Source organism: Periplaneta americana, chromosome 8 (assembly GCF_040183065.1).
Source record: "Periplaneta americana isolate PAMFEO1 chromosome 8, P.americana_PAMFEO1_priV1, whole genome shotgun sequence".
In the NCBI taxonomy this organism is placed as follows: domain Eukaryota; kingdom Metazoa; phylum Arthropoda; class Insecta; order Blattodea; family Blattidae; genus Periplaneta; species Periplaneta americana.
In genome coordinates, this window is record NC_091124.1 from 144,118,300 (window position 1) to 144,131,986 (window position 13,687).

Here is a 13,687-nt window from a genome sequence, read left to right on the forward strand (position 1 = left end):
TCGTTCTCTATATTGTACGCTAATGTGCTGTAGACAGTATAATATACACTGCATAATGAATACGTTCGCATGGATAGCTCAATTCGTGAGTAAAAATACTAAGTGTTAATACTGTACTATATTTTGATTAAACAAAAATCGTAATGAAAATTATCAAACTCAAAATTGCGATATTTCCTAGTTTACGTAAATGGATGAACTATTTTTCTTCCCCCCTATACCTACTAAAGTCATGGAAGGGGTAGCAAACTGTGTTTCCTGTTTCAATCGTTAATACAAAGGTATAGCCAGATTAATATTAAAAAATGTTAGTAAAAATAAAATGATGTCCCTGTACAAATGATGAATGATGATTTCAATCATCACTACTTGAGTAGGGGTGTAGAACAAAATTTTAAAGTAATTTTTACAGAGTCGGCACAAAATCTCGTTACCCCTATGAATACCTCAAATACTCACACTATTTATGTAATTCCGGTCATAATGCAGACATACATCCACTTTACACTAACGGTATGCCCTAAGTGTGCAAAGAGTCAGTGTGTTCCCCACCATTCTCTTCACACAAAATAATGCATCGCCAGGTTCGTTGTGACATTCACCTTAGCATTGCTGGTGTAATCTGTTGGAAAGCACGTGGTCCGGCGTCCTTCAATTCATCAATGTTGTAGTACTGTTCCTGTGAAACAATGCTGTTGATGAAACCCCACAGCGCAATGTCACAGGTTTCCACAACGCTGGATGGGCCGTGAGTCACCCATCCTCTCGACTGGCCACCTCGCAGCCCTGACCTCACAACCTGTGACAATGCGCTGTGGGTTTTCATCAGAGCATTATTGCCTTTGGACACTTAGAACACACAGTTAGTGTAAACTGGATGTATGTCTGCATTACATAAATAGTGTGTATATCTGAGGTACCGTCATTTCCCATAATTATGGTCCTGAAACACAACTATGGTCCACAATACAACCATTCAAATTTTGTACTCCATAACGTAGTACCTCGTTTATCTATATTTTTGTTGTACTGCATTTTGCAGTCAAGTCACTGCAGCTATCTATGAACGGTCTATGTTACTTCTACAATGTTCTTTAAATGGGTGTATCGTGGACCATAGTTGTGTTCCAGGACAATAATTATGGGAAATGCTGGTATTGTTAACGAGACTTCATGCCCATCCTGTACAAACTTCTAAAGTCTAAAATTAAATAAACGGTTAATGATATCGATTTTTAAAATTACAATTGTTTACTTCAAATTCTGTGTCACACAGAGTGGAAAATAAGCAGAATCATGTGTAATATTCCTGTGTGATTATGAAGTAAGGTCGACGGGTTGGATTACTGGAGGTACAAAGTTGAATTAATTACGTCATGTAACTGCATGTAGAGTTGGCGACTGAGGTATATTATATCACTTGAGATCCAAAGTTGCTCATTACGTATCGTCTACGAAACATGAGCAACATCGACACACAGAACGACGCCAGAGAATTACGCAAAAAGAAATGGAAGAGCAAACTGAGACAGATCATTGCTGCGAGTGTAGGTAAGGCAGAGCAGTACATAAAAGCAATATATATGCATTGTTTATTATGTCCTTTTAAGTTCCTTAAAATTGTATACAATGTATTATATCCGATGGATTTTTATATTTCATTGAATTATCAGTCGTCTATTGGAATACCGTAAGGGAAAATTAGTTGTGAATGTCATGACCAGTCAGCGGATTTTCGGTCCCGATTCTGAACGTTAGGTGTACGTGAGTTTCAGGGAGGTCATTGAACTCATTACTATGCTCCCTCTGTAAGACAAGAAAGATGATGTCTTGTCGCTGTGTAGGGACCGAAAATCCTCTGTCTGGTCACGACTGATGACATACCGACATATGACTGTTTAATATCAGTTAAATAAAATATAATATAGGTTCGTACATAAAATCTATGGAGGAAATGAAATTAAAACACTTCAAACTAATTTATTTATGTGCAATAGTGTATGGGATCGGTGTTAACCTACTATAATGATGAATATGGGGTGCTAAATTGAGTAGCGAAATCCAGTTTCGTAAGCCAGCTATAAGGAGTTGAATGGTGTTATGTTTAATTTAACGACGCTTGTAACTGCCGAGGTTATATCAGCGTCGCCGGTGTGACGGAATTTTGTCCCGCAGGAGTTCTTTTACATGCCAGTAAATCTACTGACATGAGCCATAAATGTCATTCATCTCGCCCGGGATCGAACCCGCAACTTCTGGCATAGAAGGCCAGCGCTATACCAACTGCGTCAACCAGGCCGACTAAAGGCTTGAACATAGTCGTGCTAACTACATATTAGCTTCATACTGCTTACATGGTCGTACTTCTCTGTTGATATACGTGAACGGGATGATGCCACTGTCAATCGGCCGGTTTGGCCCTGCATGGGCTTGCGTGTGACGGTTAATTTTAGCATTTCATAGACCAGTTAATAATCTCAGAGTGAATTGACTTACACAATAAAATCATTACCTTTGTTCAACACAAATCACATCCAAACTTACTAGATAAATCTGCTTTAAGCAGTTCAAATTTATTGTCGTAAAGTGAAGTTGATACCTAGCCTCTGTCCTGGGTTGCCAGACGTTCTGGATTTCTCAGGATTGTTCTGGATTTTAATGGTATGTCCTGTGTCCTGGATTGAATTATATTTGTTCCGGAATGTCAAAAAATTAGAAAAACATAATTTTTGCTAGTTTTAATAAAGTTACTTTTAAAATTCCTTACCGGTATTAAATTTTCAAGACCCTGTCCAACCTATATGCAACGTCGCCTCCTATTGGGTTGTATTGAAATAAAAACGATAATACCATAGTATATAGTAGATATTATGCAGTACCTTTATTCTTTATTATGTTTGGGAGTTGATTTATTATTCATAGGATTTAAACACTGTATTATGAATTTTTCTGTATAGATCAATCTATAATGTAACATTATTTTTCTAGACTTTATCGATAATTCAAAGAAAATTTCATAGTCTAGCAAAAATGTAACAAAATTAAAAGTTTAGGCAGACTCTATATAATTAGCTTAAATACATCAAACGAATAAAATCAGTTGTATTGCAAATTGAATTAATTTAAATGTATAGTTGCATGTTTTTCTCTTGCAACTTGGAATTTTATGAAGCGTCTTTGTTCGTATCCTTAGGGCTCTATTGTTTATTACAGATCAGAAAGAGGCACTGTATTTACAAAATATAGCTACTTCGAGACTTTCAATATTGCAAATTTATGAAACAACCACTGCTTCATAGTACAAAACTTCAATGATCACCGCTAGGAGAACTGATTTACAACATTGTTGCCATTACTTATCGAATGCCCTAGTATATATACATATATATATATATATATATATATATATATATATATATATAGACAGACAAATGGACAGACAGATGGACGGACGGAAGGATAGAAAGACCTAAGGACAGGGATACAGACAGGGTTAAACAGGTAGATTAAATAGTAACTATATTAGACAGTCACGTAGTCAGATTAGATAGATACTGTAGGTAGTATAGGTAAATAGGTAGATATGGATAGACTACACATCCATACGTTGTACATTTCAAACGTTCATGGTCTGAAACATAGATGGCACTGAAAATGTATAAAGTGAAAGTAACGGACATTCATTTGTAACCTCAACTGTATTTCAAGCCGCGATTCTCGGATCCAGTGCTAAAGCGAAGACCTAGAGTATATAACAGTCTTGTTCGTACAGCCCCTATTTTTGTGATAATGTACGTTTTAACCGTAAAATAAGTTAAACATTTTATTTCCTTCTTCACGTATATAATCGTGTGCAGTTTATTCGTAATATTCACTATTATATTTAATTATAATGTATATTTAAAACATTTGTTATTTTAAAAAGAAATCTACATTATTCTCTTGTGTTCGATATGCAACTTTTCTGTTCGTACACTTGCCCTATCTCATTGTTTCAAAATACGCTAACCGGTTTGTGCTTGCTACTGCTGAGTGGTGGCTTCCCTTGTTTACATTTTTACCTTGCAAGTATGACATTACGGATGGCGAAGCGAAAGCAGCTTTCAGAAGACCTGAAAAACGTGATTGTTCAACTTGCCCTTAAAGGTAAGTTTTTAAGGAAAATAAGTAAAATTGTCGGACATACACATTCAACAGTTTAGCATATTGTAAACAAATTTAAATATGAAGGGTCTTGGAAGAATTTGAGGCGAAAACCAAAAGAAAGAAAATTAAATGAAAGGGACGAAAGATACATTGTGCAACAAATTCGACGTGACCCTAGGTTAAGTGTTCAAAAACTGCTTCGCAAGAACTACAGGAAAAGACATGTCTAACCAGACCATTCGTCGTGTATTGTGGAAACACGGTTATAATGGCAGGGTTCCACGTAGGAAACCTTTTATTAGTGATTCAAATAGAATAGAAAGATTTCTATTTGCAAACAAACACGTTTCTAAAGAGGAGGACTATTGGGATCGTGTAATATGGTCCGACGAGACGAAGATAAATCTTTTCGGCTCAGATGGTTGCAACAAAGTGTGGAGGAAGGCAAACTCTGCCTTCAGGAAATAAAATACTGTTCCTACTGTAAAACAAGGAGGTGGTTCCATCATGATATGGGCCTGTATATCTTCCTCTGAAGTCGGAAACACACTTCATTGATGGAATTGTGGATAAAATTATGTAGGTACAAGAATATTCTTATGACAAATTTGAAAGAAAGTGCTAAAAAAATGGGCTTCCACGGCAGTTATATATTTCAACATGATAACGACCCTAAACACACCCCGGATTCGTCAAGACCTGGCTCATTTGGAACGTTCCCCATCAACTCATAACGCCATCTCAATCAGCGAATTTAAATCCTATCGAACATTTGTGGCCAATTTTGAAAAGGAGGGTTCGAAATAGCAAAGTAACATCCATTCCGGAGCTCAGAAGAATAGTGGCAGAAGAATGACAGGATATCACCCCAGAGGTTTGCAAGAAACTTGTCTCTACAATGAAAAGAAGATGTGAGGAAGTTATTAAAGCCAAAGGATGTGTTACAAGATATTAATTTTGTGTAATAGTTAGCAATTAAGACTTTGAAAAGTACAAAATGATTAGATGTACGAACAGAAAAGTTGCATAAAATGTGCACATTTTTATGATTTTGTATATTTATTTATATTGATTTGAAAAATTTGATGTAGCTTATTTTATATCCTGAAAAGAAGATATTGTATTTTCTTATTTTAATTTAACCCATTAAAATAAATTATAATTTCGTTAACAAAATTATCTATTTTTAATAACAATATTACTGTACAATCAAGATGGTTACATACTGTATATTGAGCACAGGGGGAAAAGGACGGTAGAAAGGACATTGAGCACATGTGAAATATTTGAGCCGTTCAGAGCAGAAGTAGTGTAAGTCAAAATTGGGTAATGAGGTTTAAAGTAAAAATTCTGTAAAATACAGCGCAAAGTAGCAATTAATATGTCCTTCGTGCTATCCACTGACTACTAATAGTTTAACTGAATTCAATATTAATTGCTACTTTGCGTTGTATTTTACAGAATGTTTACTTTAACTCACATTACCCATTTTTGACTTAAACCACTTCTGCTCTCAACGGCTCACCTTTACCTGTGGTAACTGTAAACATAGCGTACACTTAGAGTTTTTATACTCAAGTTCACTGAAATAACTAAATGCAATTTCCGTTCACATTTTCAGATTTCTAGGCTTAGGACTAGCGAAATAATAGGCCTATCAGAATATATCGCTAGCGTGTTTTCATATTACTTCGGCGGTTTAGAAATTTCTTACGTATTGTATTAAAGTAAATTAAATTACAAACAATGTTACGTCATTGAGGTGTTAACTATTTTTTATTCAAATCTAGTCTTTCAGATAATGCTCACTGTAAAGCAGATTTGAATAATTTCAAGGGAAAAATTGTTCCGGGGCCGGGTATCGATCCCGGGAGCTCTGGTTGAACGTACCAGCGCTCTTACCAACTGAGCTACCCGGGAACTCCACCCGACACCGTCTCAACTTTTCCCTTTATATCCACACAACTCGCGTGGGCTGACGAAACGCCAGAGACCCTCATCGAGTGCACACAATCTCTGTGTGACTTGGAATTGTGGTTTTCTGTTAACGTACACAGTAACGTATATATTATGCAAATCTAGTCTTTCAGGCAATGCTCCCTGTAAAGCAGATTTGAATAATTTCAAGGGAAAAATTGTTCCGGGGCCGGGTATCGATCCCGGGACCTCTGGTTGATTGTTGATTGATATACTCGTATATAGGCCTGTTTGGATGCTTTTTAAAACGTCAATAAAAAAAATATTTGGATGTGAATTATTAAGCTGCTTATCTAATGTAATGTGGAAAGCTTCGCAGGCGTTTGTTATCCGATCTGATGACAAGCAGAGCTAGGAACTTCATACCGATCCCAATCGCCCTACACAGGGTACGACCAGCCAGGTGCGACGTCATCAACACGTCAAAACACAGTTATTCATAGCAATAGGAAGGTACAGTAGAAAGGAAAACAAACTCGTCTCAAGGCAATATTCTCATCAGAATAGAGATATTAGCAAATGCACAGCTAGTTACATAATCATGTTTATGTACAACTATACAAATTGTTACATATATATAGATTGACACTGATAAAATATTGCTCTTTATATATTTACATCATTTACACCTATAAAACATAACACAGGGTGTAACATTTACTGAAATGATGCAAAACAATAGGTTAATAATATAAGAACACATTTCGTAAATAACTTGACATGTTCACTAAATAAGAACCAAAGAAGGAAATAAACTGTACAACATACAAAAATACATACATACATTAATACATACATACATACATAGTCTACATACATACACACATACACAGCCACCGGCGTAGCTCAGTCGGCTAAGGCGTATGCCTGCCGATCCGGAGTTGCGTTCGGGTGCGGGTTCGATTCCCGCTTGCGCTGATTACCTGGTTGGTTTTTTCCGAGGTTTTCCCCAACCATAAGGCAAATGTCAGGTAATCTGTGTCGAATCCTCGGCCTCATCTCGCCAAGTATCATCTCGCTATCACTAATCCCATCGACGCTAAATAACCTCGTAGCTGATACAGCGTCATTAAATAACCAAGTAAAATACATACATACATACATACATACATACATAGGGGAGAGTCGGGTAGTATCGGACATCGGGTAGTATCGGACAGTGCGTTTCTTTCATCTACCACCATATGGTAGTACCTGAATGACATGGTTACATTTCTCTGTGCGACATCACAGAAACGTAACCATGTCAATCAGGTACTATCATCGTCTGGTAGATGAAAGAAACTCACTGTCCGATATTACCCGATGTCCGATACTACCCGACTCTCCCCTACATACAGTGTTAGGAAACTTACTGTGTTTATTTATACCGGGAATGAATCTCGCTCACATTTGCAGTAGAACAATATGTTGTTACTCAAAACGTCTTCCATACTACCGATGTGGCCCTGTTGCATGCAGTAAGGGTTGTTAACATGAACATGATGCACTCCAAGGGGCCGTTGGTCACGCAGGAGCCCATTTCCTGGCTGCTCGCTCCCTGAATAACGAAATCGGTACGAGTTCCTAGCTCTGATAATAATTAGTTTTGTTTTGCCCATATGGTCGGTGGAAAACGCTCTTCGGTGTCGATATAATTTTCCACTAAATAATCGGCGAGTGGTAGCTCTGACGTCTAGTCTTCTGTAAATACATCTTGTGCCTCGCTGGGATGCAACTAACACAACCTGAAATATAAATGCAGCTATTTTCCGCATTCTGAATCTTTGTCCTTGTAATTCGAAGCTAACCCGATATGCTGTATGCGCCTCCACCAAACTTGGGTTAAATCAAGGGTCGTCAGCACAGAGCACGCTGGGGCTAGCCTCCCTTACCCGCGGAAAACGCAGTGCACTATAGTGCTCTCGTAGCTGCTAGCGGGTATGCTCTGTATCTCTCCCTGTTGCACGACGGGACGATATCGCGTACCCATTGCACATTTCAGCGAGTGCTGACGACCACTGGGTTAAATGAAACCTGCACGCCACGATGGTCGCGTTTATCCAAGTTTGTTTCACTGCACTGTGCACGGTTATTTCAAAATCAACCACACCCTTCCAGGACTTTTTGTTTCGCCAGCAAGGGCACACTTACAAATAGGGATACCTTATGCAAAATATTACCGTTAGATGGCAGGAGTGTTCCATGCGGCACAGCATGTAGGGCTAGATTAAGTCATATGATACAGTTGATTACGTTCTTCGTTCTTCCGCTTGTTGGTTTTCTGTGCGTGTAAAAATTATATTTATAAGTTTATTTTGTATAACCTAGTAGGTATAATTTAATATAATTCAGCATTTTCTTATCTCATAATTTAATTAAATTTACAATAAATAATAGAATAAAGTTATAATACTGAGCGATTGCCCTCAAGAGATGGATAGGGAAATCTACAGTATGCAGAAGATTAGAGACGAGTAAATTGAATGTTCATGAACTTAAACGAGAACTTTGAGAATGAGGTACAAGAATAAAAAAAAACAGAAACTTTGTCGAAGGTGAACATTACCACTTTTATCATTAGTATTGTAAGTACCGTATGAGGAAAACAGGATATGCAGCCACCAATATGTTTTTTTATATGGAAGGGACTGTGGGGCTTGAATTCCTCGCATTTTTTCTGTAATTGCAGAAAAATCAAATGCAATTTTTAATAGGATGATATAATATGATCGAAGTAGTATCACGATTATTTGTGGATTTTGTAGGTTAAGGATATGCAGTTTTGAATATCCTCCTGAGTCCTGAGACATTTGTTGTTTTATTTTTAAAGTTCAATATAATTCTACAATTGAAAAAAGTCACTGACATGAGGAAAAATGCTGAAAAATTCTGCAGGTTAAAGTTAGGGCACAAATGCAGGTATATTATACTATACTTCGGGTCTCTGCAGATACATCTTATATCATAAACATGTATCAAGAACCAGGATGTTAAGTAGGATGATTTTGAAAATTTGAAAGTAAAACACGGTTTTAATAATAAATTAGTCTACATAAAAATCAACAGATACAAATTAAATTGGCTAGATCATGTAAGAAGAATGGAAAATTCAAGAATCCCGAAAATTATAATGCAGTATAAACCTAGAGGACATCGTCGACCAGGAAGACCTTTTAGAAGACTGCTAGATGGGGCCGAAACAGGTCTACAGAGACCTAATTCGTGAACGATGATGAAGATTAGTCTACATTAAAGACATATTCACGAAATGAATTTTTGGAGTTAAGGTTACCCTACTTTCTACATAGACTGTATTATTTATAGGTACATTTTTTCCACTACGGATCGTCCTGGATAATAAACATTCCAGTTAATCGAGAATTTACTATAGGCCTGGTATCGTCCCATTGTAAAATGCAGGCGTAAACTTCGGAGATTCCTACAAGTACTGAATATAATCTAAGCTAACATAGCTTGCTGTGGAGGTTGCATATGTTTTTTTACAATTTTTCTTTGCCATCTTCTAAATGAAACTGTAGCCAGCAATTCCTTACTTGAAGTAGTTCTTTTTGTTTAATAGCTAGAACTTTTGAGGCGCAATTTAATTAGTTATATTTTGTAAGGTAGGAAACATATATTCAGAATCTTTCGGGTCCTGATTGAAGGCAAAAAATTTCCTTGGTTTTTACATATACGAACACTACACAAATTTGACATTTTGAGTTGTTTTTAAGAGTAGCCGATTTAATATACTAATACCACAGTCTTGTCACGAAGCTTGAGTTGTTGAGAGTACTAGAAACAACAGACTGTGCAGGTACTATTTCGCATTGTCTGTGATAAGACGATAGTAGCGATCCTAGGGGTTAGAAACTATCTAGGGATGCATATTCCCTACATATTGAGCTTCGTGACAGAATATACTAGACTGTGCTAATACATTACGTAAATCCTTAATGTTTATATACTGGAAAACAAATGCACACGCAAAGCGCACCCCTCGAAGTACATGCGCGCTATCTGTTGGTGCTAGTTCAGGATATCCCTATTACATGACGCAAAGAAATCTCGTAAGTTATTTGTTTTTGTCGGGCAATAAACAAAATATCAGCGATGTGTAATAAAATTATATCATTCTCAATCCCTGGAATTGTGAATAGCTGTAAAAAATTTCTGGAACAAAATTAAAATGTTCCATCCATAAAAAATACTTTTGCTTCACTAAATATCTTACATTTGTTTCACAGTCAAATATTATGTTTATAACATTATTTGTGCAATCGTTCACCAATAAAAACTGTTCGCCACAATAGAAATTTCACTGATCGCGGCGTGTACTTCATTTCGGATTTTAGGTAATGGAGGAAGGACACTTCTCCTAGTTTTACCAACTGATTTTCGTGCAAAAACGATATCGTCTTTTGTCAGTTTACTACAAATTTCATCAGGGATATTAAGAATTTCATTTCTCGCGAGCTTTGAAGGTCTAGCAGAGATATCATGATGGCCTTGCGTTTAACATTAATCGATAAAACTTGTCTAGGCAAATGTTCACTATTATCGTTAATCACGACAGATTCTAAAAACTCATCATGCTCGTCAGTAAACATGCATGCAATACAGTTCCTTATCTTACACCTCCACTGTTTTCCTTTCCCAATAATATTGTATATTGAAATTTAAAACAGTTGCAAAACCAATAATTTATGTCCTCTTTCATTTAACATTGAGAAGCACATATTTTTCTGGTACTTCTCGTTTGCACGGCAGTGCTCGTTAATGTAATACAAATGACATACTACAGCTGTTGCACTGTGTATAAGGATGAATAATACCACGCACTACTGCTGCTGCGCTGGGCATGCCAGAGTGCGACAAGTATACCTTGTGATGGCAGTGTGCGCAATATAACTGTGCGATCCCTATGTTTAAAATGACCGTGTGCACAATGTAGCAATTCGAAAGGGTCATTGTGCGCAATGTGCCTCCTCCAGTGACAAAATTTGTAGTCACTCGACCGCAAAAAACATAGTGAGTTCTTTGCAGTTTCTGAGACAATGTACAAGAATTTTGTGTTTATGGATTAAATATGGGTTTTAATGAGCTACATGTGACAAAGTTGTCAGTAATTTCGCATTCCACTATTTGAAAATGATGCTATTTTCTTCATGCACTGTAGTGTACATAATGCTCTGGGTATATTAAGTATTTTTACACTCAAAAGAACGTAATTTAAGCGTAGATGTTCACCACATGTAAACACGTCCGTGGCGCATCGGGAATCAGTAATTACTTTCCGTTATGAACTTTCCAAGCTTTGGTTTCTAGTGGATTTACAATGAACTGGGAACGGCAAGCACACATTTTGCTGGAACTTCTCGTTAATGTAATACAAATTACATTCATTCATTCATAATATTCTGCCCAGGGCAGGTCTTTCACTGCAAACCCAGCTTTCTTCAGTCTTTCCTATTTTCTGCCATTCTCTTAACAAATGACATAAATAGAGTAAATATTATTTTCCTTCATAGTGTGTTCTTGTTAATTCCAGCAAATTTATCATCAGTAGCTTATGGAATGGCGATGTCCTGGCCAACTCCATCACTGCCACTCCTCAAGACCGGGAAACCACTTCTTGATGGAAGAATCATTTCGGTGGAAGAAGAAACCTGGCTGGGGTCACTGGTATTTTTTGGAGCCCTCGTGTCTTCTCCTATCTCCAGCTACGTGTCTCAGAAATATGGAAGAAAGATCGCAGGATACTCAATCGTCATTCCTTTCATCGTCAGCTGGTTGTTCATTGTGTTATCGGAGTCCCTGTATCTCTTCTACATCTCAAGATTCTCCCTGGGCTTGTGTTGCGGTGGAGTTCTCGTTTTCTGCCCAATGTATGTGGGAGAAATTGCTGAAGACAGCATCAGAGGTGCTCTTGGAACATTTCGCTCGGCATTAGTAGATATAGCTTTCATTATCATGTACGCAGTTGGGCCACTAATATCCATAAAAAACATGGCTATAATCTGCGTATTTATACCAATCGTTTTCGCATTCGGTTATTACTGGATGCCTGAATCGCCGTTATATTTGATGAAAAATGGAAGATCGCAGGAGGCCATGGAATCGCTGTTATGGTTACGTGGAGGAGATGCGCAAGCTGCGGAGGTGGAGATGATGAAGTTAACAGCACTTGTGAAGAAAAATAAAAGTGTAAACACGTCCATCAAAAGTTTACTTTCATCCCGAGGTACAAGACGTGCTCTAGTAATATGTATTGTTCTTGGAGCCTCGATACAACTGTCTGGTATATATCCTGTTCTAAACTATGCCGTCAGTATTTTTGAACAGACTGGTGGCTCTGTTGATCCAAATACGGCCACACTAATTATTGCAATTGTACAAATGATTGGTTCTTTAGTAGCTTTATTCTTATTGGACATTGCTGGAAGAAGACTCTTGATAATTGTAACACAGACAATAATGTGCATTTGTCTGGCAGGACTAGGCATTTATTTTTTCCTTCAACAACAAAATTACGACCTGATATCTGTGGGTTTCCTTCCAATATTATTTGTGGGTCTGTTCGTGTTCCTCTTGTCTGTAGGATTGGGAACTGTGGGATATGTTGTAATGTCAGAAATGTTCAAAGCAGAGGCAAGAGGAATTGCTACCACAGTGACAACTATAACAGTATGGCTAACGGCTTTTATATCTACAAAACTTTATGTTAATATTATTGACTTACTGGGCTTGCATGGATGCTATTGGTTGTTTGCATTTTTCTGTATAGGATGTGCGGTGTTTACTATTTTTAAGGTACCAGAAACAAAGAACAGAAGCTTGGAATCAATTCTACATGAACTTGATAGTGATGTCAAAAGCGATGAGGAAGGCGTAGAAATTACAGCAGGCAGATCAAAAATAACTGAAAGGTACTAGTGATACCTTATAATCTGTATGTGTATTAGGTATTGCTAATATAAATATATTACAATGTGTTATAAACTGTGATTTCAATATTTAATATCATATTTGTAATTTATAGTTTGTTACTTTATGCCATATTTTATTTTTCTTGACATTTAATTAAATTAAACAAAAATGTTTATATATGAGATATATAAAGGCATTTTACTTTATAAAAATATATCTCACATTTAAATCGGTCATTGCAGAAAGGGCAGGAGTCAATTTTTTTTGCTAAGATATATTTTAATTGAAACTTATAATTTATCATTCTGCAGAAAAAGGGGTTCAGTCACGAATTTATATCCAGTGTTTTACGGCTTGTTAACTTCCAGCTCTTACAGAAAAGTCATGTGTTTCGTGTCCTATCTGCAGTGAATGGATGTATCAGTGATGAAACAGAACTGATGTTCCCGCCTTTAATTATGTTTATTTTTATTTTAACCTCTTTTCAAATCGTGACAATCGTATTAGTTCCAAGCAAATTTACCAGGTTGTACGATTTTTAGTAGGTTATTTTACGACGCTTTATCAACATCTTAGGTTATTTAGCTTCTGAATGAGATGCAGGTGATAATGCCGGTGAAATGAGTCCGGGGTCCAGCACCGAAAGTTACCC

At 36.9% G+C, this 13,687-nt stretch overlaps 1 protein-coding gene across 1 annotated transcript; it reads left to right on the top strand.

The window, feature by feature from the left end:
• Nucleotides 1–1,434: 1,434 nt before the first annotated feature.
• Nucleotides 1,435–13,227, top strand: LOC138705133 (facilitated trehalose transporter Tret1-like). Its single transcript, XM_069833785.1, has 2 exons — nucleotides 1,435–1,551; nucleotides 11,657–13,227. The coding sequence occupies exons 1-2, from the start codon at nucleotides 1,461–1,463 to the stop codon at nucleotides 13,039–13,041; spliced, it is 1,476 nt and encodes a 491-aa protein (XP_069689886.1). The 5' UTR covers nucleotides 1,435–1,460; the 3' UTR covers nucleotides 13,042–13,227.
• Nucleotides 13,228–13,687: the final 460 nt, after the last annotated feature.